The sequence below is a fragment of the Trichomonas vaginalis genome, chromosome IV, assembly GCF_026262505.1.
Source record: "Trichomonas vaginalis G3 chromosome IV, whole genome shotgun sequence".
NCBI lineage: Eukaryota > Parabasalia > Trichomonadida > Trichomonadidae > Trichomonas > Trichomonas vaginalis.
Window position 1 is genome coordinate 2373920 of NC_067206.1, and position 25942 is coordinate 2399861.

The window sequence follows — 25942 nt, forward strand, 5'->3', positions numbered from 1 at the left end:
CATTCTGAGCAAATAAGAACTTGTCATGTATAGGCTTTATCTGAGCATTTTCTAACTTCCTCTTGTTCTTGTTTAAAACATCTCAAATTTCTTGTCAATGTCAGCAAACTTTTTTTCTAACATATTTTTAAAAAATTAAAATTTTTATCTTTAGAAAATGTCTAGCGATTTCGCTATCTATATTCGAGACAAGCTTTTTTGACTCTAAAACTTCTGTCGACCATAAAATCTTACATAGTGTAAACAAGAAAGGTGAATTTGTTCTAAAGTTCTGTTTCTGGGAATATGACAAGAACCATAAAACATTACAAAGAGCAGTCTTAAAATTTGTCAATGACAGACTTGTTGACAGAGATGACGCCGATTGGAAAGCTGAAGTCCAACAAAAGTTCTTAGAATGCAAAGAAGACACATGCGCTGTTCTTGAAGATGAAATAGAAAACAGAATAGATGAGCTATTAAAGGACAAAGAACTTTTACATAAATATGGTTCTGAGAAGTTTGACATAACTCCACCAGAAAAGAAGAAGAAGAGAGAAAAGAAAGAAAAGAAAGTAGAAGAAGAGAAGAAAGAATCTGAACCAGTTCCAGAGCCAGAGAAAAAGAAATTTGACATGTAAAAATAAAATTTTATTTTTAGAACATTTCTGGGTCAATGTCAATGTTCTCTTCCTCTTTAGGAGCAAACACTGGTTTAGACTCTAAAATCTTTTTACCCAATTTACCTTGAACTTCAACTATCTTAGACTCATAATATTCATAGTCGTCTGCTTTCTTTGGTTCATAAGGTATAACAAGTTTGTATGCTTTGCCTTCTTCGAGTTTTGAGAACTTTCTGTCAAAATTTTCTTTGACTGCTAACAAACCTTCTATGTCTAAGTCTTCAAAAGTTGCACCACTTTTTCTAACAACAGCAAACTTAACTGGTGCAATGTTCCAAATTTTGTCAAATGTAGACTTTTCAAAATTGTAGAAGTAAACATTCAAATATGTGAATGGGTCTAGTTCTTCTTTAAGTCCTGACATGTACTTGTTTACTGAGATGAATTTTGCCATCTTTTCTATCGGATAAAAAAATATTTTTTTTAAATTTACTCAGAAAAATTTTTCTTTGTATATACGCCATTCTGAACATCTAAAAGACTTTTGACATTTGCCAAGAATGTTCGTTTAGACGCTGTCATATAACCATACTCTTGACAATATTGTTTATACGAATCGTACAATGACCTTTCATCTAAACACTCAAAGTCAGTTTCATCTATGAACAGTTCATATACACTCTTGTTTGCTTCTAACAATGTTTGTCTTTCTTCGGTATGTGGAATTTGTCTTGGATTGAACTTTGAAATATCTAATGTCATGAAATATGAGAACAAGAGGTTGTAAAAGTTAGGTGTCAAAGTTTCTGCTAAGTCGTCAAAATATTCTGTATCTTGCATATGAGAATCTGACGTTCTGACAACTACATATCTTCTGTCAGAACTTTCTAACTTCATCGGAACGCATTGTTTGAAACCATAATGAAATTTGCAACATTTTCACAAACTCTTTGGTCTTTATATTTTCTTTCAACAACTCCAACTTTGTCTGTTATAAGACTCTTCAAAGCATCTGAGTTCAAAACTTTTGTTGTATCTATACTTTGAAGTTCATTGCAAACTATAAGTTTCATATTCTCTATTGAGAGTTAAACTTACCGCAGATGTTTTCTAAGTTTGTCATATTAGGGTTCGAATAGCCCTCTAACAGTTTGCAAAATATCTGTAAAGAAGTGTTCTTACCAGTTCCTTGTTTTCCAATTATAATGAGAGCAGTTTCATTTTTAGCACTTGGATGTTGTAAGATGTTTGCAAACCAACATAAGATATACTCATAACTCTTTCGTTTCCATTGCATATAATTTCTTTGACATGGTCTAACCAAGCTTCTATAATATTTTCTTTCCATTCTACTTGTTCGTATTTATATCCAGTGAAGATAGAATAGAAGTTTGGAGAAGGTGTATAGAACTTTATACCACGAACTGAAAAATCTTCTAACTTTGACAATAAGATATCCCAAGCATCTAACATCTTCATCCAACTTGTACGACTTTTATTTTCTTAAGTTTCTGTCTACATTCTTGTTCTGAAACTATTGTTGCTCTTGGTTTGTTAAAGACAACATCCCATTCTTTCATGACATAACATTCTGGGGCAGAGTCAACATAAATGACTAAACGTTTCAAATTCTCGACTGCTTTGTTATAGTCTCTAAATGGACACATATTTCTGAACGCTTGGAAGTCATAAAAATCTGAAAGTCTATTCTGTACATTTTTATAAAAATAAAAAAAAATATTTTTTTATTCTTGACTTTGTTGCATTTGTTCCATTTGTTGCATTTGTTGTTCTTGAGCTATTTGTTGTTGAAGTTGTTCTTGTAGTACAATACTTTCACCAGTTGCATCTTCCAATTCGAAACTTTCTGCCGTCATTGACAAATACATAGGACATAAAAGTTTTACAGGAACAAAGTTTGCGTCAACTAATGTAAGTTTATGTTTGCTAAAGTGTTTGAGTTACTAAAGCTGAAAACTCTGCATTCGAATGAACAATAGGCAAACCAGCAGAGAAAGTGTTGTTTATACGCATGAGTATCTTTTGGTCATAGTAGTTTCTGTCGACATTCGAATAGCACTTTGAACCTAAGTTTGAAACAATATATAAAATAGGTGTACTTAAAGTCAATGGAACAGATAGACCTTGTATGACACCTTTTCCTGTTATAGGAAACTGTTGGTAGTAAAAACCAGATATAAGTTTTGTATTATAGCTCATATCGTTTATACTAAACTCAGTCGGACATCCAAACATAATGAAACCTGCTCTAGTTGCAGCACATGTTACATCCGTCCTTAAAGTATTAAATAAGTCAACAAAACCTGTTGGTGGTATATCTGAGTAAGTATCTTCAAAGAAGTATTTTTTACCATTCACAACAAAAGTCTTCTGGTGTCAAAAGAGCAAAACAGGCTTTAGTCGTCATTGTGTTTAAGGTAGTTTACAATATCGTCCTTGAGGACTTTGTAAGTTTGTTGTTATAGAATTATATGACTCAGGGTTTTTAGTCGTAATAGTATAAACCACTATGTCTTCTGCCATTTACTTAGCAAGTAAATTTTAATGAAATGTTGTGGTCGTCAAATATTTTTATGACGTCTGGGAAACTATATTTTAAGTTCAACGTTTCACCTCCTTTCATAACGTATATCTTGTCAATGACATTATATGAAACACCACAGCAAGCAATGTCGGGTTCTATTTCTTTGATGTTTATATCGTCTGCCTCTGTCAAAAGTTTCAATAGTTCTTTCAAAACTTCATGAGGTGCAATGACATATGAGTTCACTTTTACAGGGTTGTGTTCGACCAAGTTTAACATTATACCAAAGCTTGACAAATCTTCTCCTGAGTTTTAAGTTTGTCTTTAAGTTGTTGGTAGTCGTTTCGAATATCTGCAACAGAACTTAAGTCTCTGCTAACTTCAGGATATGTTGGTTGTTCTTTTACAGGAACTATTGTTATACCATCTTCGTCTTCGTATGGTTTCCCCACTTCAACATCTCTTTCTTTGACATTGACAACAACACTTTGACTGTTTGTTTGAGTTGGTGAATTTAACTTCACATCTGCCACCGCCATTAAACCTTTTGAAACACTTACGCTTCTATTTTTCGGAAATGACATTTTACTTAGAATAAAAAGATGGACGTATTTGAGTATCTCTTCGAATTGAAGCAAACAAAGTTTACACACACAAACAATACAAGTTCATTGACAGAATAGTTCTTTACACAAACAATGGAAAATGTTATAGAATAGCAGTCTTTGCTGAACCAAAATATTTTCATAAAGCAAAGAAAGTTGGTATAACCGAAATGGTGAAAGTTCTTGAAGCAGACAAAAATATAACAACAAAACTGACGATATTTCTAAAGGTAAGTTTATAATACAATTTATGTCAAAACTGGCGTACTGTCAATATTTGACGGAGAGAAGTCAGTTCAAGAACAACTTACTGACCTGCTGCCAAAATCTGCTCGATGGAAGCTGTCGTTATGCCAATCTGAGGAGCCCCAGCAGGTTTCATCGAACGAATCTTCAAAAGAGCATCTTCCGTGAAAAGTGCTATTGGTTTTGTAAACTTCTTTGCTTTCAATTCATCTGGACCGTCTCTGTCACCAGTATATTGTATTTGAACTGTACCAACAGTTGAAATACCACCCATAAAGTCTTCTGAGTCAGCAAATGGAATGCCAAGCCAAAAGTTTGAACGGTCTCCATTTGTATATTGAGTTTTTTGACCTCCTGTATGAGTCCATACTTTCACATATGGCATAATAGAACTTTGCATTTCAGGGTTAATGGTTGTTGTGAAGTTGTTGTTAAAGTTCATAGCATCTAATGTCAAGTTGTATGACCTCATATCCTCAACTGTAGAATATTCTTCTCTTGGATAATATTTGCCATCTATGTTTATATGTATTTAATACCAGGGTTGTAGAAACAAGAATAGTCATTTATAGTTCGTCTGAACAGTACAAACATAGTATCTGCATGTTTCATTGCAGTTGTTAAAGCAATATCTGTTCTTGCACCTGGGTCAGCACTTTGGTTTCCAACTTCACCTGCAAAGTCTTTGACAGATATTTGGTGTATAGGGAACATAAGTGGAACTGCAATATATTTGGCAGCTAAAGCATTTGAAATATCTGGGTCCAACATATAGACTGCAAGTCTGCTTTCTATTCTCTTGCATTCAAATTTTTCGCATGTGAACTTAACTGGGTCCCAAGCATTCCAGCAGCATTGAAATAATAGTTTACTTCAGTGTTGAGGTTTGAGAAACCAAAGTCTAAGTCAACTTTGTTTTGCAAAAGTCGGCGAATGACATTTTATTTTTCCCACTACGTCTGTAAGAGTGAATGGGTCTTGTGTTGGTGCAATGACTAAGTTATTTTTGCTTGGAGTAAGTTCGATAGAAATTTTTCCTGCCCAGTTTGGCAAGTATCTTAAAAACCTGAAGATGAGGAAAGATGACAAAGGAACTCTAAGTTTCAGTTTTACTTTGGTTACTGCTGCTGCAGTTTGTCCAGAAAGGTTAACATAAACTCCTGGAACGTTAGGGTCAAGTCTTCTTATTTTCTCAATAGTTGCATACTGGTCTGTTTGTTCTCTAGCTTGTGGTTGTACTGAGTTTCTCAAAGCGAACCATTCATAGTTTGCCCATGTTACTGTTTGAACTAAGTCAGAGTTAGAATATATCTTATATCCCATGAAAACTTCTGGAGCATATTGGTATCCGACATAGAAAATTCCATTGCAACCTTTCTTGTCAGACAACTTGGCAGAAGGTTTTATTTCAATGTCTTGTTCCACGTATAAGAAAGAGTTGTCAATAGAAATTATATGAAACCTGTCGCAAGCAATATCTACTGTTGTTGAAGAACCTTCTCCAAACTCACCTACGTTTCCATAAGAAACAGCAGTTGTATATTCGTAAGTTCCAGGAACTATTTCTGACCTTCTAATGGCATTGTCGCATTCGTTATACCATTCGGAAACATTTCCATTCATAGCATCCAAAACTGTTGGCGTTATATTCTGAGCGGCGTACATTTCATATGAGTAAAAATATAGAATAGTTGGATTTATATGTCATAATAGAACCCACGTGGACCAAGCTTTACTTTCTTCCTGACTGAGTTTTTAACTCTTCTTTTTCCTTCATTGCCCTCTGCTTGAAGTTGTTGCATCTTTGCATTATGTTCATCTAGTATGTTGCAAATTTCCCATGTCCTTTTTGCCTTTTGGCTCTGGTCGCCCATCTCAGGTAACCTATATCCTAGAAAGAGTTTGTCATAGTCTGTATTTGAGTCTTCGCGTATTGTTTGCATGACTCTTTCCTGAGTTTCCGGTTCAAGCTCTTCAAACAGTGCCTGTCCATATGGAATATGCTCGTTTCCAAATATATGTTTTTGTAGCCATTCTGGTTTTCTTTCCATGTTACCAACTATATCTTTTGTGAATGGGAAAGCTTTTACCCAATCTTTCAGTCTTGCGTCGTTTATTTCTGTAGTTGGTTTTATTTTGTCAAGGAACATGTTTTTCAATACTAACATTTCATTTGGTACTGTCCATTTGAGTTTTCTTAAATATTCATCCCTTCTCGGTTCATTGTCTGCAAAGTAAGTTTTTATGACATTTTGTAAACTTTCGTTTGCAAGGTCATGTACAATAGGTTCTCTTCCTTCCTCTCCCTAACTTTCTTTCTAAACTCTTCACCAAATATACCATCTCTATGGTTCTGTGTAGTTCTTTGAGATAAATGTTCTAGAACGTCAGGTGTTATATTTCCATCAGCCATGTTCATTTCATACTGGTCCAAAATATCTGCATTTCATATCTTTCAATGGCATTAAAGCCGCGCTGAAAATACCAGCTATATCTGGTTCACCATTCACTTCCATTGCGTCTACAACTTCTTGGAATTGTGGTTGTAAGTTTATGAACCACCTATCCGGATTAGCTTTATGACCCCATCTCATTGTAGTTCCATCGTCTGCAGAAACAAAAGTAGGTTTGTTTCCATCTTGGTTAGGTTCTGAATGAACTTTAAACAATGTTTCATTTCTATATGTTTTCTTGAAATTTAACCTTTTATTTTCACCGAGTTCATCCGAAGATTGAACGTTAAATGCTCGTAAGTAAAAAGGGTTGTTGTATTTGTGTACATTTTCTTTCAGTTCTTCCATTCTATGCTGAATATTTTCATCTGGTGTTGGAGTCTTTTGTATGTCGGCAAACATTTTTCGATATTCTTCTACTATGTCAGCCGAATTTTTTTAGACTCTTGGAAATATTCCATATTCTCCGCATACTCTTGTTGAGGGTCAAGATTTTTCGGCTGTTCCAAATCTTCATCTAGTTCTGTGAAGTTAGTTTCCAAAGGAGGACTTGTTCGTTTCCTTCAGGCTCTTCTAGCTGTTGTTGCTGAACTATTTCTTCCATGTCTGGTTGTATCTGAACTTCTTCCTGTGGAGTTTCTTGTACCTCATCTGCTGGCATTTCATATATTCCGAGACCGTTTTTAACAATTTCCCTATCTACGTCATCCGCATTCATAAGCTTTGTTCTTTCGTTCCGTCTCTATTTTTTACGCGTTTCATGAGAAGTTGAATTATCATTTAGCTCTGACATCAAATATCTCGGAGTAAATTCATCATGTCATTTGGATGATATGCTATTAAATCATATCCCTTAGCGAGCTTGTATTTTCCAGGTTTGAATTATATCCGTTTTGGTGCTGAGCCATAAAGCTAAATAGGTTCGGGTCAGTATTTCCATCCTTGAACTTTTAATAGCTTCTTTATATCTGTCACTAAAGTCAACAGTATCTGGGAAACCACACTCCTTTAAGCATTTTTAAGAATTCTTGGTTTCCTTGTTCTCTACTTCTTTTATGTCCTTGCTCTGTTTGTGGTTGTTGTTGTGCAGGGTTTTGAACTGTTGGTTGTGTGTGTGTTGAACTGTGGTTGTTGTGTTGTGTTGTTGTTGTTGTGCTGGTTTTGAACTGTTGGTTGTTGTGTTGGTTTTGGTGCATGCCTGTGTCTGTGTCCATGTGACGATGTAAATGTTTTAGGTAGTCCTGGTGCAGGTGCTTCTCTTGGAGGGATAAATCCCAACAGCTGGCACATATGTTCCACCAGCTGGCACATATGTTCCATCTGCAGCGTAATGTCCTACCTGACTTTTCGTTTTAAGAAAGCATTTACTAGGTCTGTTTTGGTCTGTTGTAACTCTTTTTCTTGACTTTTCACAACAGTTGCTCTAACGGCGTCATAGGCACTTTGAACTGCCTGTCTCGTTGCTGCATCTGTTATTTTCGTCATATTTTGTGCTACTTCTTTTAACTCTTTGTCGAAACCTTCAGACTTCAGTTTCTTTCCAGATGAGAAGTCGTTCACTTGTTTCACCTTACTATGAAGAGCTTCGAAGGCGTTCTTAAAGTCAGCATTTGTTAAAGCTTCATTTGAACTGTCTTCATCCGCTTGTATTTTTGTCCTTATTGACCCTATAAGTTGGGCTGCTTTAGCGTTGGCTTGGGCATCTAACCAGTCATTGTTAGCTTTTATATATTCTGCGCTTTTCATTGCCTTTTGCATGGCTGCGTCGTTATTTTTACTTTCTTGTGCTAAGTTTTCATACTGTACGGTTTGGTTTTGCAACTGTAAAAGTTTTTCTGCCTTTACATTTGCTTCAACTTCTTTTTTATACTCATCGCTATCCATATATGTCTTCAGGGCTTTTTGTTTTATCTCTTCATCTTTCAGTACTTTATATGAGTAGTATGGTTTTTCAAATTTATGACATCTTGTTCCATTTTTGCTACTTCTGCTGCTTTTTCTGACACTTTTTTCGCATATTCCTCTGTACTTAGTTCTTTCAGTTGTTCTTCTTTCTTCTTTTTCTCTACGTTTAACTCATTGAGTTTCTTTGTGTGTCTGTCATATTCTAGTTTCTTTTCGTTTTCACTTATTTGCTTCTGTATGTCTATGTTTGACTTTTTGACATCTGTTATTTGATTTTTGAGTGAACTCAAATTCATTTGACTTTGAGGGTTATAGCTGTTCCGTCTGCAGCTCCACCATAGCCTGCCATTTTCGCTAAAAGTGCCGCTCTTAAACCTCCACTCTGTGCACCAATAACTCGGTTTAAAAGCATAGGATTGCTTGACATTTGTTGCAACATAGTGGGGTCATTCAGCATTTGTTGTTGCAACTGTTGTTGTGGTGTCAGTTTTACTATTGGATGTTTCAATGCTCTCTTCCTCTTACGTATATTCTTACGTAGCTTACGTGGCATTTTAAGTGAAGTTAAAAAGCGGTTTTTGACAGATGTTTATATGACACTTTTTGTTCAGCAAAAACTACTCGGTCAAAGTGTTGTCAGTTTTGTAAAATATTTGTTATATCGTTCTATAATATTTTTTTAAAGTACTCAAATATATACTTTAGAAAAGTGGGTCTATCTCTATGAGCGTTGACGATAGACCATTATTTGTTCGAGCAAATATATACTATCGTATGTTAAAAATATTTTGACAAGTGTAAAGTATGTGTAAGCTCCTTTCTGTCAAAAGTTTGTCCGATGGTGAAAAAAGTATATATAGAAAACAAAAAACGTTTATAGTTCATTCAATATTTGAGATGGAACGGTTTGCCAACGGTAACTATTAAATAAAATAAAAAAATAGAGGGGGTTACCGTTGACGAAAACGGTTTATTTTAAACTTTTCTATGAGTAGTCCGAAAAAAACAGTTTATTTTTGTCTAATGGCATTCGCTAGCGTGTTCGCTCCAAATTCACCTGAAGAAATTGCTTGCAGACTTTCAGCGCCCACAGGTTTAGAGCCTCAATATCAAACTGCAGCATCTACACATTCTCCAAGCAGAACAGACAATTCAAATTCAAATTTGTCCTGCAATTCGCTCAATCCAAAGCCACTTTCACTACCAAAAACAATACCAAACGAGCTCCGTATTACAAAGAACCACAGCAACGCTGAACTACGCAAAATACTACTCAGATTGTCTGAAGAATACTTCAATTCAAAGCCAGAAGAAAGAGTTGCTGCAACTTTTAACAAAGAATATTGTGAACAACTCAACAAAGTTCTTGCAGACTTTACCAAACTACAAAAAGAAACACCTGACCCATTCGAATTAGGCGACACAATTGTCAACTATTTTCCAACAATAACAAAGATAGTGTTTGACAGAACTATATGTCAGCTTATTGAAAGTCTTCCACCCAAAGCTGCAAAAAAAGTCGAACAGTTTTGTGTCGAATTCAAATTAAAGAGTTACGGATATCAGGATGACGAAGAAGAACGTGAGTACGGACAAGAAACAGCAAAATGGCAATGTCTTAGCTCACTCAACCCCAAGTTCAAACCATTATTTTACTCAGACAACAACACAATTCAAGTACGCAAAATTGCTATTCATTTCGTTAACCAAGCAGAAGACATTGAAGAAGGAGACTCTATCTCAGTTTATGTTTGCTACTGCAAGTTTTTCAAGGACGAATTTGGAGGACCAATTCTCATGCATGTCTTCAAGCCACATCAGCAACTCTACGTTGAAACTGAAATAACACTCATGCATGGAATGTATCTCAAGTTTGAAAGCCAATTGGAAAACACATACAACATTTGGCTTTCATACATTCAATTCGATACACCAGATGACTTTGATGTTGAAGAAGAAGACTCTACTCAAGAAGATGAACCACAAGACTAACAATTTTCCGAATAAAAACTTCATTATACTAAACATCTTCAGGGCTAGAAGGGGCGCAGCCCCTGGAAGCCCCACTACCTTTTTTTTTTTTTTTTTTTTTATGATGTAATAAGCAATTTTCAAATCATTGATTTTTTTTAATATTTCCGAATCACATTGAAATTTTCTTGAAAATCAATGAAAAGACGGCAGCATTTAGGAATATAATGATTTTTTTGACTCTTGGCATTACTCGTTTTAAATACAAAGTTGGAGAGGTGTTCACAAGAAAAATATTAAAAGCCAATAGTTAGTGTTGATGAAATTTGTTTACGATCATTAGAAATCGATTACTGGAGTTTATAAAATAGCACATAAATGAAAACAGGACTACTCATTGAAAAACATCTGTAAGTCTTGCTTTTCAAAACCCTAAAATAGAATCACGATAAATCTAATCCCAAGTTGACTAATGAAACACTTTTGACATTACAAAACTATGATCTTCTAGATATTTGTTTATTAAGTCAAAAAGAGCGCTTCAGTTTGAATTCGATACCAATTCAAAGGATTAATTGCTAGAAACTAACTTTGGCAACTTATGCCGAGAAACAATTTCGTTAAATAAGATTCCAAAGAACGAATTAAAGTCGAAATACCAATAAAAATAAAATGTGATGTATAAAACTTTACGGTGCAATATTTGCATATGTTTTGAATTTGCATCAGAATATACTCATTGAGTTATAACAAATTCAATGGAACTTCCAAATATATCTAGTATTTCAGGTAATTTTTTCAAAAGATCACACCAGCTTTATCAATTTTTTTTTGAAAATTCGATCAATCAGATAAAGGGTGTTTGTTTTTGGCACGATGGTATTATCGCTATGAAAATTTTTCGACTATTCAATCAAATTTTTTTTTTCGACTTTCAAGTCAAAAATTTTGTTGATCTTCACTTTCCAAACAAATTGGAATGACTAGCGATAGTATAATATCCAAGATAACATTATTCCTAAATACATTTAGAACAGAAAACCAAGAAGGTATTATTAACAAAGGAACTCTAAATTCTCTCGCTAAAAACCAATTAAAAAACCCCGATGAATTTAACATTAAAGAATCAAAAAGTTCCATTCGCAAATGGTTCAGGGATAGTATCCAATATAAAGAACCTTTTATCTGGATCAGGTCAGGAGATTCCGAAAAATTCAAAATGACTGATTTTCAAAATTTCATAAAAAATGACCAGGAAATTGTTGACTTATTAGGTAGTGATTACACCCATTATGGAATTACATTGTCAAGGAAGCAAAATCATTTCGATATCATTCTAATATTAGCAAAAATGAACTCAGAAGAGTTAATTAATACTACAATCATCCAAACATACATCAATGCGATCGATAGATTAAGACGAATTTCGAATTGCAAAAAGATAGAATGGTCCGAATATTTATATCAACTTTCCATGAAACAGCTAAAAAATAATATTAAGAACAACAACCTGTCAGCACAAAACAGTGTTGAAAAATACATTAGTGATTTTGTCAAGAATTTCAAAACGGGATACGTTCAAAAAGAAGGAGATTTAGAAGATGTTATGAAGTATTGTTCACATTGGAGTACTGATGACCAATTCAGGAATGATGCAATTGGTGATTATGATAAATTTGGAATCAACTGGATTATCAATGAAAACGGTTTTACAATTTTCTATATTTTTTCGAAGAAATTAGATAAATCAAAGGAAACAAAGGAATCTCAAAGAAAAGAGAATACTACAGAAAACAAACCAAGCAAGAATACTAATGAAGCAAACACAACTCCTAAACCAACAATGAATGAGAATAAAAGTAATCCTAAACCAACAATGAATGAGAATAAAAGTAATCCTAACCAGCCTTCACCAAGAAATCCAGTTTCAAAGATATCTGTGAAAAAGATGGAATCTACAAACCGACAAGAGAAACCAGAGAATTTACCAAGCGTCTCATCCAGAAGAAAATCAATAGATGGACCCAGCCAAACAAATCCAACAAAGAAAATCGTTGTAAGTTCCACCAAAGCTAATGAAAATCAAAAAGTTGATTCTCCAAAACAAGATAATGCAGCAAAGAAAAATGAAAAGCCAAATGAAATTCAACTTTCTCACCAACCATTGGACACTTCTCATTCACAAGTTATTCCTCTAACAAACAATGTTTCTCAGGATTTCTCAGTTAATAAACCAATTTCTCGTAGTGAGGAAACTTTTATTGTGAACAATGAAAGCTTTTACCCATATTCTTATGATGATGTGTTCAAGATCCTTGATCAATTCAACAAAATGAGAATTGCCAAAAAGTTCAAGCCAATGACATTTTCAAAAGAATATAGTGACATCATTCAAAAAACTTTGGAAGAAAACTATACAAGCTTACAAAACATGAATTCTGAATGGAGGAAAAAGGTCCAAGATGAAATTTCATCAAAGCTTCTAAAGGAATGTTATAAACAAGAATTTCATTATAACTGGTAGTGGTCATAGAAATCCATTAATTGATCATGCATATAAATCATTGTCTGATGAAAGTGAATGTCCAGAAGAAAAATATTCACATATTGCTCTTGGCGCAGCAATAAAAGGAACTGGTCATGCAATTGTCATACTATCAATAAAAATGTATACTCCAAATATCAAGTTGATCACATCAAGAAATGAAATGACGCTTCTCAGTCTGAAATTAACTAATGAATTTCGCGCTTCTCAAGGAAAACCTCCACTCTCTCTTAGCTTCGAATTATGCGGAATTGCGCAGCCTCATGCCGACTGGATGCTTGAAAATTCAAACATGAGCCACCATGGATGCGAAGAGAGATTCAAACAGATGTCAAGAAATTCAATGGCAAGTGAAAATGTTGCAGTTAATTCTTACATTGATTTTCCTGTCGAAAAAGTTATTAATCAATGGATTAACTCTCCTGGACATAGAGCAAACATGCTGTCCAATACATCATCATATGGCTTTGCTTACGCAACAGACGGAATCTATTTCTATGCTATCCAATTATTCAGCCAGTATTTTGTTCCAAATAAGAACATATTTACCTCAAGATACGAGCTCACACTACAGGCTTTGAATCTTATTAATGATTTTCGCGAAAAGAATGGAAAAATGCTGCTCAAATTAGATAATGATTTATGCGGAATTGCCCAACAACAAGCTGATTATATGCTTCAAAAAGGTGATTGCGATCTCTCTTGTATTAATGAGAGATATAAGCAAATGAAACCTTTTAAGTCTGTTAGGGTAGTTGTAGGATACCACGCTGGCCAGGAAAATTTTGTTGAAGCAATGGTGAAAGGATGGATTGAAGAACCCAATAACAGAAAATCAATACTTAGTAATTCTTCTTCTTATGGTTTTGCTTATTATACTGATGGATATAATTTCAGTGGCTTGCAATTTTTTGTTGAATATATGTAAATTGTTAATTTTTGAATTCTTTTATTGTTATTTCGTTTAATAAGCGGAATTATACCAATTATTACATTTGAAGAAATTCACAGCTAAATCTATTACATTGTATAAATCCACACCAATAAAATGCTTAATCAACAAAAGATCAAATTGGTTTTAAGCTACATACAATGCTATTGGATTCATTCATAAACCACTTAACTAGAATGGCTCTTCCTAGGCTAGATTTGTTTGCGTTTTATGATTTATTTTATTTATCGGCGCTACAATCCGATAATTATTGATATAAAACACAATCAAAATGTCACTTTTAATATCGGCAATAAGGTACCACCAAATACTTAAATACAAACGATACCCTAAAAATGTGCTATAATAAAATTTCAATGTTTGATTGAATTGACCTATTTTAGATTTTGCTAATTTTATCGACTTTCTTAGCTATTCAGCTTTCCGAATATTGTGAAGCACCTAAAAAGACACCAACGCCACTTACGAACATGACACTTATTTATGCTTCAATCATGACAAGACACGGCCATCGTACACCTGAATCTGCTTTATTAAATATAACACAGAGAGGTAGATGGTATTGCGATGAAGGAATCGAACTTTATAGAGAGGACGAAGAGCCATCGTTTTTGATTCATACAGGCACATATAATCCGTCAAATTATTCGTTTTTACCTAATTGTCAAGGTGGTGACTTAACAACCATCGGAAGACGTCAGCTTAGAAATCTTGGCTCACTGTATAGAGAGTATTACATCGATAAACTTCATCTTCTTTCTAAATATTACAACGAAACTGAATTTTATGCCAAGTCCTCACCCGTAGATAGAGCGTTCAAGAGTGCTTATGAATTTGTAAATGGATTTTACCCTCCAGAATTTACAAAACAACATATCCACGTTGATGCTGGATTATCCAGAGCAAATCCATTGAATTTAGATGTACAAACATGCGAAGATTACAAGAAAGTTCGCACTGATTTCAGAAACGGACCAACTTACAATGAATATCTTGAAAAAGTTTGGCCTATACTCGAACCAGCTGCCAAAATATTCAATCTTACTAAGACAGTTCCGCACTTGCGTTATTTATGCAGCTGGACCACAGCTTTCAACTGTGCAACTGATGCTCCAAGGCCAGACTTTTTCACAAAAGAATTTGTCGAAGCTTGCCTTGGCGAACAGGTAATTTCCAAGTTTGGCGTTTACAACTCGAGCAAATACGGAAGTATCGGCGCATCTCCTTTATTCAGGATGTTCTTCCATGATATCGAGACATCTATTCAAAGTGGAAGAAAGCTCATCTACTACAGTGCTCATGATGCAACAATTGCTTCAATTTTGACATTCCTCAAGAAATTTTCTAAATTTGTGCCTCCGTACGCTTCCCACTTTGTAATTGAGCTGTATAGAGATGAAAACACTTCAAAGAACTATCTTCGCTTCTTTATTAACGGTGAGAATTTCAAAGTCGAAGGATTTGATGACTATCTAGTCCCATACGATGAATTTAAAGAGAGAGCACTTCCGAAGTTAGTTTATTGTAAGAATATTCCAGTCTAATTATATATTTATTAAATAATTTTATTATTTCGATTATTTTTCTTATCATTCTTCAAAATTTTACTTAGCTATAATAAGAATTTCATACATTCAAAATAAAGACTTATGATTCTTTTCAAGCAATATTTTTGTATCAAAATAGATCCAAATTTGAACACAAATTGAAGAGGGGCATTCAGAATAAGAGACCAATACCAAGAAATAAACAATTCCTCAGATCTCTCAATCATACTGTCGTTCACAATTCCAAATGACAAAAATGTGTGCATTGAAAAAAAAATCTTCCCAAAAAAACAAATTTTAACGGTTACATGATGTATACAAATAATTCAATAACAATAGTGATTTCAGAGAAATAATCATCGTTTTCTCTCAAAAAAATTTAAATGGGTAATCTCTACACCGACCTTCTACAGGTTGGTGCGAGTATGCTGATTCTTATTGGTATAGGATGGTTACTCCAGAAACTTCAAATCGTTACCGCTGCAGAATTTGGAAAAGCAAATAAATTATGTTCAAAAGTCGGACTTCCATTCTTAATGTTTAATACATTTGTTAAACAAACGATTAAAAATTTATCATGGTGGTCTTTATAGTTAGTATGGTTATGTTGGGTACTGTGGCACTGCGCGCCTCCGTACACCACTTAACGGTTTTGACACTTTACGAAACCGGTAACGTATATTTTACAACACAAACGACAACACTAACTTAACCTTAAATATTTACAAAACCACCACCCACTTCACTTCACTAACGAACTCACTAATGTAAAAAAATAAACGTTCTCACTATCGTTCTCACTAACGACTTCACTAATGTTCTCATAAATTTTCCTCAATATCTTCATCATCAGTGTTAACCCTATTGTAGTCATACTTGAAGCCATAAACTTTCTCTAACTTCTTAACGTACAATTTACATAACTTACCTTCGTCATCATATGGTTTAATGATATAACTATTTCTATCTTTATACACAGTCAATGAAAAGTCAACTGGTCTCGGATGTATTTGAAAGAACATGTTATGCTCAGGAAGGAAGAATAAATGTTTAAATGTATGTTTGTTATATTTTTCGATTTGTATGAGTTGCTTTTGTTCTGTCATTTACATCCAAATAAAAATTTTCAGTAAAATAAAAAATAAACTTAAAAATTAATTATATCACCACCCTCACACGTATGAAAACATAGCACAAAAATAAATTTAGGTGAAGTGGTGAGATCTCACCTCTTTTTTCACCTGTTTTTTCACCCTGTTGAATTCATTGCTTTATAACTCTCTTCCTTTCTCCAACTCTTCTAACTTCTTCTAAGTTCAGCAATGTTGTCCTCATGAAGTTTAATCTTCCTTAATATCCTTCTCTATCTAATGGTTGCTTTATCTTTCTAAACTGAACTCTACCATCCTTCATAGTATGAATGTAAAAACCTTCTGGAATAGTTCCTGATTTAATGTATTCTACCAAAAACTTTTGTTTCATTGCTTCAGTGACTTTAGTCGTCATTTCAATCAAATAAAAATTTTAATATTAAATAAAAATAACGTTATTTTTTTCAGTAAGGAAACGCAGGAGTTTTACGATTTATTTGAGGAGTAGGTTCTGGTTTAAATGTTGGAGTCGGTTTAGGAGTTGACTTTTGAACAGGAGTTTGTACTTCCATAGGTTCAGGAGTCATTGAAGGTTTTGCTTGTGAAGGTGTTGGAGTTTGTTTAACTTCAGCTACTTCAGTATTATTTACAACATTTGCTTTATTTCTTTTCAACATCATAACTGCTCCTGCTGTAGCTAGCAAACCTAGTGGGAGACCATATTTTATATAAGGACTTGACCAAATGCTATTTTTGACAGGAGCTGGTGGAACACCTAACCTTGGTGAGACTGCTCTTTGCCATTGTGCAGCTCGTAAGAAATATTCAATAGGTGCTCCATAATCGTTTGGTAAAGTTTGTTTCACAGATGGTGAAGGTTCACGAGAGCTTGATGAAGAACTCATTTATAAGCTTTAAAAATAAACGTTCATCCTTTATTCCTCACTGTCGTCCGTAGCTAAGTTATAGTCATCTAATCTTATTATTGGGATTCCATTAGCACGCACCTGAATGGCAAAGCAACAATCCCTCATAAATCCAATAAGTGGCTTTGGTACATTTTCAGTTGCTAGTTCAATAGGTCCTTTAACAGACAATTTGTATGTTATTGGAGCAGTAGATATTTGACCTTGCTGGAAGCAAAAGTCCACTTCTGTTGGAAAACCACATAAGAAATGTGTGTTGTCATAGCTATCCCATTTATGTTCCACACTACCATCATCCACCAATGACCTCATAACATCTTCATTAAATCCTATCATATCATTGTTTGTATTGCAGGCGTTCGCAACCATTTCATAAAATACAGGTCCATATGATTTTTCAGGTTCTGCAGGCATATTTCCATAAGCTCCCATGGAAAGCTGAAGATATTTAAACTTAGGGTTCTCAAAATTAACATAATAGTTGTCTTTCTTTCTAAATAGTGCCCAAATACTTTTAACATTAATAGGCGTATAAGCTGCTGTAAATGTTGCACTTGAACTATCTGTATTCTTTGAGAATGAACCGTCCATAGGAATCCAATCCATAACTTTAACAGGAAAACATAAAGCCTCGTTTGTATAATGTTCTACAAGTTCTGTATAAATGTTAGGGTCTAAAGAGAATGACTTTGGATGAATGAAACATTCATTAAAATCCATCTTTGTTCGAAATAGTTGCTGGGTTACAGTTGTAATAGTAACTGTTCCACTAGCTTCTACTGCCTTCGTTATCATAGTGAATGGTTCATTCCATGGAACAAATTTATTTGTCGGTGGATTTGAATCTGAAGCAAATGCAACTTTAAGAGTTGGATTGAAAGCAATGATATCATTTACAGATATAGATGTGCATTGTAAGGCGTCGCTACTGAACTTTACTTTAAGCTGAATGTTTCCTGCAAAAGCTGGAATAAATCGAATAGCTTCTAATGGAAGGAATCTTCTACTTGAGGTTAGTTCCCAAAGGAAGGCGACTTGTTCGTTTCCTTCAGGCTCTTCTAGCTGTTGTTGCTGAACTATTTCTTCCATGTCTGGTTGTATCTGAACTTCTTCCTGTGGAGTTTCTTGTACCTCATCTGCTGGCATTTCATATATTCCGAGACCGTTTTTAAACAATTCCCTATTTAAGTCATCTGCATTCATAAGCCTTTCTTCTTTCGTTCGCGTCTCTATTTTTTACGCGTTTCATTGAAGATAGTTGAATCATCATTTAGCTCGACACAAAAATCTCGGAGTAAATTCGTTCATGTCATTTGGATGATATGCTATTAATCATATCCCTTTGCGAGCTTGTATTTTCCAGGTTTGAAATTATATCCGATTTGGTGTTGAGCCATAAAGCTAAATAGGTTCGGGTCAGTATTTCCTCCTTTGAACTTTCTAATAGCTTCTTTATATCTGTCACTAAAGTCAAGAGTATCTGGGTAACCATAGTCTTCCTTAAGCATTTTTAAGAATTCTTGGTTTCCTTGTTCTCTACTTCTTTTATGTCCTTGCTCTGTTTGTGGAGGTGGTTGTTGTGCAGGGTTTTGAACTGTTGGTTGTGGTGTAGTGTTTTGAACTGTTGGTTGTTGTGTTGGTTGTTGTTGTTGTTGTGCTGGATTTTGAACTGTTGGTTGTTGTGTTGGTTTTGGGCATGCCTGTGTCTGTGTCCATGTGACGAGTGTAAATGTTTTAGGTATCCTGGTGCAGGTGCTTCTCTTGGGGTGTTTGGTGGTATATAAATCCCAACAGCTGGCACATATGTTCCACCAGCTGGCACATATGTTCCATCTGCAGCGTAATGTCCTACCTGACTTTTCGTTTTTTAAGAAAGCATTTACTAGGTCTGTTTTGGTCTGTTGTAACTCTTTTTCTTGACTTTTCACACAGTTGCTCTAACGGCGTCATAGGCACTTTGAACTGCCTGTCTCGTTGCTGCATCTGTATTTTCGTCATATTTTGTTGCTACTTCTTTTAACTCTTTGTCGAAACCTTCAGACTTCAGTTTCTTCCAGATGAGAAGTCGTTCACTTGTTTCACCTTACTATGAAGAGCTTCGAAGGCGTTTCTTAAGTCAGCATTTGTTAAAGCTTCATTTGAACTGTCTTCATCCGCTTGTATTTTTGTCCTTATGACCCTATAAGCTGAGCTGCTTTAGCGTTGGCTTTGGGCATCTAACCAGTCATTGTTAGCTTTTATATATTCTGCGCTTTTCATTGCCTTTTGCATGGCTGCGTCGTTATTTTTACTTTCTTGTGCTAAGTTTTCATACTGTACCGGTTTGGTTTTGCAACTGTAAAAGTTTTTCTGCCTTTACAGTTGCTTCAAACTTCTTTTTTATACTCATCGCTATCCATATATGTCTTCAGGGCTTTTTGTTTTATCTCTTCATCTTTCAGTACTTTATATCGAGTGTATGGTTTTTCAAATTTATGGACATCTTGTTCCATTTTTGCTACTTCTTGCTGCTTTTCTGACACTTTTTTCGCATATTCCTACTGTACTTAGTTTTTCAGTTGTTCTTCTTTCTTCTTTTTCTCTACGTTTAACTCATTGAGTTTCTTTGTGTGTCTGTCATATTTCTAGTTCTTTTTCTTTTCACCTATTTGCTTCTGTATTGTCTATGTTTGACTTTTTGACATCTGCTATTGATTTTTGAGTGAGCTCAAAATTCATTTGACTTTGAGGGTTATAAGCTGTTCGTCTGCAGCTCCACCATAGCCTGCCATTTTCGCTTAAAAGTGCCGCCTCTTAAACCTCCACTCTGTGCACCAATAACTCGGTTAAAAAGCATAGGGTTGCTTGACATTTGTTGCAACATAGTGGGTCATTCATCATTTGTTGTTGCAACTGTTGTTGTGGTGTCATTTTACTATGGGATGTTTCAATGCTCCCTTCCTCTTACGTATATTCTTACGTAGCTTACGTGCATTTTTAAGTGAAGTTAAAAACGGTTTTTGACAGATGTTTATATGACACTTTTTGTTTAGCACAAAAAACTACTCGGTCAAAGTGTTGTCAGTTTTGTAAAATATTTGTTATATCGTTCTATAATATTTTTTTAAATACTCAAATATATACTTTAGAAAAGTGGGTCTATCTCTATGAGCGTTGACGATAGACCATTATTTGTTCGAGCAAATATATACTATCGTATGTTAAAAATATTTTGACAAGTGTAAAGTATGTGTAAGCTCCTTTCTGTCAAAAGTTTGTCCGAGGTGAAAAAAGTATATATAGAAAAAAAAAAAACGTTTATAGTTCATTCAATATTTGAGATGGAACGTTTGCCAACGGTAACTATTAAATAAAATAAAAAAATAGAGGGGGTTACGTATGACGAAAACGGTTTATTTTAAACTTTCTATGAGTAGTCCGAAAAAAACAGTTTATTTTTGTCTAATGGCATTCGCTAGTGTGTTCGCTCCAAATTCACCTGAAGAAATGCTTGCAGACTTTCAGCGCCACAAGGTTTAGAGCCTCAATATCAAACTGGCAGCATCTACACATTCTCCAAGCAGAACAGACAATTCAAATTCAAATTTGTCCTGCAATTCGCTCAATCCAAAGCCACTTTCACTACCAAAAACAATACCAAACGAGCTCCGTATTACAAAGAAACACAGCAACGCTGAACTACGCAAAATACTACTCAGATTGTCTGAAGAATACTTCAATTCAAAGCCAGAAGAAAGAGTTGCTGCAACTTTTAACAAAGAATATTGTGAAACAACTCAACAAAGTTCTTGCAGACTTTACCAAACTACAAAAGAAACACCTGACCCATTCGAATTAGGCGACACAATTGTCAACTATTTTCCAACAATAACAAAGATAGTGTTTGACAGAACTATATGTCAGCTTATTGAAAGTCTTCACCCAAAGCTGCAAAAAAAAGTCGAACAGTTTTGTGTCGAATTCAAATTAAAGAGTTACGGATATCAGGATGACGAAGAAGAACGTGAGTACGGACAAGAAACAGCAAATGGCAATGTCTTAGCTCACTCAACCCCAAGTTCAAAACATTATTTTACTCAGACAACAACACAATTCAAGTACGCAAAATTGCTATTCATTTCGTTAACAAGCAGAAGACATTGAAGAAGGAGACTCTATCTCAGTTTATGTTTGCTACTCGCAAGTTTTTCAAGGACGAATTTGGAGGACCAATTCTCATGCATGTCTTCAAGCCACATCAGCAACTCTACGTTGAAACTGAAATAACACTCATGCATGGAATGTATCTCAAGTTTGAAAGCCAATTTGGAAAACACATACAACATTTGGCTTTCATACATTCAATTCGATACACCAGATGACTTTGATGTTGAAGAAGAAGACTCTACTCAAGAAGATGAACCACAAGACTAACAATTTTCCGAATAAAAACTTCATTATACTAAACATCTTCAGGGCTAGAAGGGGCGCAGCCCCTGGAAGCCCCACTACCTTTTTTTTTTTTTTTTTTTTTATGATGTAATAAGCAATTTTCAAATCATTGATTTTTTTTAATATTTCCGAATCACATTGAAATTTTCTTGAAAATCAATGAAAAGACGGCAGCATTTAGGAATATAATGATTTTTTTGACTCTTGGCATTACTCGTTTTAATACAAAGTTGGAGAGGTGTTCACAAGAAAAATATTAAAAGCCAAATAGTTAGTGTTGATGAAATTTGTTTACGATCATTAGAAATCGATTACTGGAGTTTATAAAATAGCACATAAATGAAAACAGGACTACTCATTGAAAAACATCTGTAAGTCTTGCTTTTCAAAACCCTAAAATAGAATCACGATAAATCTAATCTCCAAGTTGACTAATGAAACACTTTGACATTACAAAACTATGATCTTCTAGATATTTGTTTATTAAGTCAAAAAGAGCGCTTCAGTTTGAATTCGATACAATTCAAAGGATTAATTGCTAGAAAACTAACTTTGGCAACTTATGCCGAGAAACAATTTCGTTAAATAAGATTCCAAAGAACGAATTAAAGTCGAAATACCAAAAAAATAAAATGTGATGTATAAACTTTACGGTGCAATATTTGCATATGTTTTGAATTTGCATCAGAATATACTCATTGAGTTATAACAAATTCAAATGGAACTTCCAAATATAATCTAGTATTTCAGGTAATTTTTTCAAAAGATCACACCAGCTTTATCAATTTTTTTTTGAAAATTCGATCAATCAGATAAAGGGTGTTTGTTTTTGGCACGATGGTATTATCGCTATGAAAATTTTTCGACTATTCAATCAAATTTTTTTTTTCGACTTCAAGTCAAAAATTTGTTGATCTTCACTTTCCAAACAAATTGGAATGACTAGCGATAGTATAATATCCAAGATAACATTATTCCTAAATACATTTAGAACAAAAACCAAGAAGGTATTATTAACAAAGGAACTCTAAATTCTCTCGCTAAAAACCAATTAAAAAACCCCGATGAATTTAACATTAAAGAATCAAAAAGTTCCATTCGCAAATGGTTCAGGATAGTAATCCAAATAAAGAACCTTTTATCTGGATCAGGTCAGGAGATTCCGAAAAATTCAAAATGACTGATTTTCAAAATTTCATAAAAAATGACCAGAAATTGTTGACTTATTAGGTAGTGATTACACCCATTATGGAATTACATTGTCAAGGAAGCAAAATCATTTCGATATCATTCTAATATTAGCAAAAATGAACTCAGAAGAGTTAATTAATACTACAATCATCCAAACATACATCAATGCGATCGATAGATTAAGACGAATTTCGAATTGCAAAAAGATAGAATGGTCCGAATATTTATATCAACTTCCATGAAACAGCTAAAAATAATATTAAGAACAACAACCTGTCAGCACAAAACAGTGTTGAAAAATACATTAGTGATTTTGTCAAGAATTTCAAAACGGGATACGTTCAAAAAGAAGGAGATTTAGAAGATGTTATTGAAGTATTGTTCACATTGAGTACTGATGACGCAATTCAGGAATGATGCAATTGTGATTATGATAAATTTGGAATCAACTGGATTATCAATGAAAACGGTTTTACAATTTCTATATTTTTTTCGAAGAATTAGATAAATCAAAGGAAACAAAGGAATCTCAAAGAAAAGAGAATACTACAGAAAACAAACCAAGCAAGAATACTAATGAAGCAAACACAACTCCTAAACCAACAATGAATGAGAATAAAAGTAATCCTAAACCAACAATGAATGAGAATAAAAGTAATCCTAACCAGCCTTCACCAAGAAATCCAGTTTCAAAGATATCTGTGAAAAAGATGGAATCTACAAACCGACAAGAGAAACCAGAGAATTTACCAAGCGTCTCATCCAGAAGAAAATCAATAGATGGACCCAGCCAAACAAATCCAACAAAGAAAATCGTTGTAAGTTCCACCAAAGCTAATGAAAATCAAAAAGTTGATTCTCCAAAACAAGATAATGCAGCAAAGAAAAATGAAAAGCCAAATGAAATTCAACTTTCTCACCAACCATTGGACACTTCTCATTCACAAGTTATTCTCTAACAAACAATGTTCTCAGGATTTCTCAGTTAATAAACCAATTTCTCGTAGTGAGGAAACTTTTATTGTGAACATGAAAGCTTTTACCCATATTCTTATGAGATGTGTTCAAGATCCTTGATCAATTCAACAAAATGAGAATTGCCAAAAAGTTCAAGCCAATGACATTTTCAAAAGAATATAGTGACATCATTCAAAAAACTTTGGAAGAAAACTATACAAGCTTACAAAACATGAATTCTGAATGGAGGAAAAAGGTCCAAGATGAAATTTCATCAAAGCTTCTAAAGGAATGTTATAAAAAGAATTTCAGTTTTATAACTGGTAGTGGTCATAGAAATCCATTAATTGATCATGCATATAAATCATTGTCTGATGAAAGTGAATGTCCAGAAGAAAAATATTCACATATTGCTCTTGGCGCAGCAATAAAAGGAACTGGTCATGCAATTGTCATACTATCAATAAAAATGTATACTCCAAATATCAAGTTGATCACATCAAGAAATGAAATGACGCTTCTCAGTCTGAAATTAACTAATGAATTTCGCGCTTCTCAAGGAAAACCTCCACTCTCTCTTAGCTTCGAATTATGCGGAATTGCGCAGCCTCATGCCGACTGGATGCTTGAAAATTCAAACATGAGCACCATGGATGCGAAGAGAGAATTCAAACAGATGTCAAGAAATTCAATGGCAAGTGAAAATGTTGCAGTTAATTCTTAACATTGATTTTCCTGTCGAAAAAGTTATTAATCAATGGATTAACTCTCCTGGACATAGAGCAAACATGCTGTCCAATACATCATCATATGGCTTTGCTTACGCAACAGACGGAATCTATTTCTATGCTATCCAATTATTCAGCCAGTATTTTGTTCCAAATAAGAACATATTTACCTCAAGATACGAGCTCACACTACAGGCTTTGAATCTTATTAATGATTTTCGCGAAAAGAATGGAAAAATGCTGCTCAAATTAGATAATGATTTAGCGGAATTGCCAACAACAAGCTGATTATATGCTTCAAAAAGGTGATTGCGATCTCTCTTGTATTAATGAGAGATATAAGCAAATGAAACCTTTTAAGTCTGTTAGGGTAGTTGTAGGATACCACGCTGGCCAGGAAAATTTGTTGAAGCAATGGTGAAAGGATGGATTGAAGAACCCAATAACAGAAAATCAATACTTAGTAATTCTTCTTCTTATGGTTTTGCTTATTATACTGATGGATATAATTTCAGTGGCTTGCAATTTTTTTGTTGAATATATGTAAATTGTTAATTTTTGAATTCTTTTATTGTTATTTCGTTTAATAAGCGGAATTAATACCAATTATTACATTTGAAGAAATTCACAGCTAAATCTATTACATTGTATAAATCCACACCAATAAAATGCTTAATCAACAAAAGATCAAATTGGTTTTAAGCTACATACAATGCTATTGGATTCATTCATAAACCACTTAACTAGAATGGCTCTTCCTAGGCTAGATTTGTTTGCGTTTTATGATTTATTTTATTTATCGGCGCTACAATCCGATAATTATTGATATAAAACACAATCAAAATGTCACTTTTAATATCGGCAATAAGGTACCACCAAATACTTAAATACAAACGATACCCTAAAAATGTGCTATAATAAAATTTCAATGTTTGATGATGAATTGACCTATTTTAGATTTTGCTAATTTTATCGACTTTCTTAGCTATTCAGCTTTCCGAATATTGTGAAGCACCTAAAAAGACACCAACGCCACTTACGAACATGACACTTATTTATGCTTCAATCATGACAAGACACGGCCATCGTACACCTGAATCTGCTTTATTAAATATAAACAGAGAGGTAGATGGTATTGCGATGAAGGAATCGAACTTTATAGAGAGGACGAAGAGCCATCGTTTTTGATTCATACAGGCACATATAATCCGTCAAATTATTCGTTTTTACCTAATTGTCAAGGTGGT

General features: G+C 34.1%; 5 protein-coding genes and 7 pseudogenes across 12 annotated transcripts, besides 4 other annotated features; 5 read left to right on the forward strand and 7 right to left on the reverse strand.

Annotated features, from left to right (window-relative positions):
* Positions 1 to 10448: part of a mobile genetic element that runs on past the window's edge.
* On the forward strand, positions 158 to 620 carry TVAGG3_0014360 (annotated as a pseudogene). The gene has a single exon. A coding segment is annotated over exon 1 (463 nt).
* TVAGG3_0014370 (protein of unknown function, DUF4108 family) lies at positions 637 to 1056 on the reverse strand (the record flags this gene model as incomplete). The annotated part of the gene is made up of 1 exon (XM_051219983.1): positions 637 to 1056. The coding sequence occupies one exon, from the start codon at positions 1054 to 1056 to the stop codon at positions 637 to 639; it is 420 nt and encodes a 139-aa protein (XP_051104969.1).
* TVAGG3_0014380 lies at positions 1283 to 2319 on the reverse strand (annotated as a pseudogene). Its single transcript has one exon. A coding segment is annotated over exon 1 (1037 nt).
* On the reverse strand, positions 3151 to 3686 carry TVAGG3_0014390 (annotated as a pseudogene). The gene has a single exon. A coding segment is annotated over exon 1 (536 nt).
* Positions 5982 to 6853, reverse strand: TVAGG3_0014400 (annotated as a pseudogene). Its single transcript has one exon. A coding segment is annotated over exon 1 (872 nt).
* TVAGG3_0014410 lies at positions 7979 to 8909 on the reverse strand (annotated as a pseudogene). The gene has a single exon. A coding segment is annotated over exon 1 (931 nt).
* TVAGG3_0014420 (uncharacterized protein) lies at positions 9380 to 10348 on the forward strand (the record flags this gene model as incomplete). The annotated part of the gene is made up of 1 exon (XM_001579661.1): positions 9380 to 10348. The coding sequence occupies one exon, from the start codon at positions 9380 to 9382 to the stop codon at positions 10346 to 10348; it is 969 nt and encodes a 322-aa protein (XP_001579711.1).
* Positions 10358 to 10448: a terminal%2Cinverted (terminal inverted repeat of Maverick-3 transposon ID:TVAGG3_0014220).
* An 858-nt stretch (positions 10449 to 11306) lies between these two features.
* Positions 11307 to 13800, forward strand: TVAGG3_0014430 (annotated as a pseudogene). Its single transcript has one exon. A coding segment is annotated over exon 1 (2494 nt).
* Positions 13801 to 14233: 433 nt separating this feature from the next.
* On the forward strand, positions 14234 to 15401 carry TVAGG3_0014440 (histidine acid phosphatase; the record flags this gene model as incomplete). Its single annotated transcript, XM_001579659.2, has 1 exon — positions 14295 to 15368. One exon carries the CDS (start codon positions 14295 to 14297, stop codon positions 15366 to 15368), a length of 1074 nt encoding a protein of 357 aa, XP_001579709.1.
* A 561-nt stretch (positions 15402 to 15962) lies between these two features.
* Positions 15963 to 16655: a terminal%2Cinverted (terminal inverted repeat of Maverick-1C transposon ID:TVAGG3_0014450).
* Positions 15963 to 25942: part of a mobile genetic element that runs on past the window's edge.
* On the reverse strand, positions 16927 to 17367 carry TVAGG3_0014460 (repellent protein 1 family; the record flags this gene model as incomplete). Its single annotated transcript, XM_051219984.1, has 1 exon — positions 16927 to 17367. The coding sequence occupies one exon, from the start codon at positions 17365 to 17367 to the stop codon at positions 16927 to 16929; it is 441 nt and encodes a 146-aa protein (XP_051104970.1).
* TVAGG3_0014470 (uncharacterized protein) lies at positions 17398 to 17820 on the reverse strand (the record flags this gene model as incomplete). Its single annotated transcript, XM_051219985.1, has 1 exon — positions 17398 to 17820. One exon carries the CDS (start codon positions 17818 to 17820, stop codon positions 17398 to 17400), a length of 423 nt encoding a protein of 140 aa, XP_051104971.1.
* TVAGG3_0014480 lies at positions 21606 to 21801 on the forward strand (annotated as a pseudogene). The gene has a single exon. A coding segment is annotated over exon 1 (196 nt).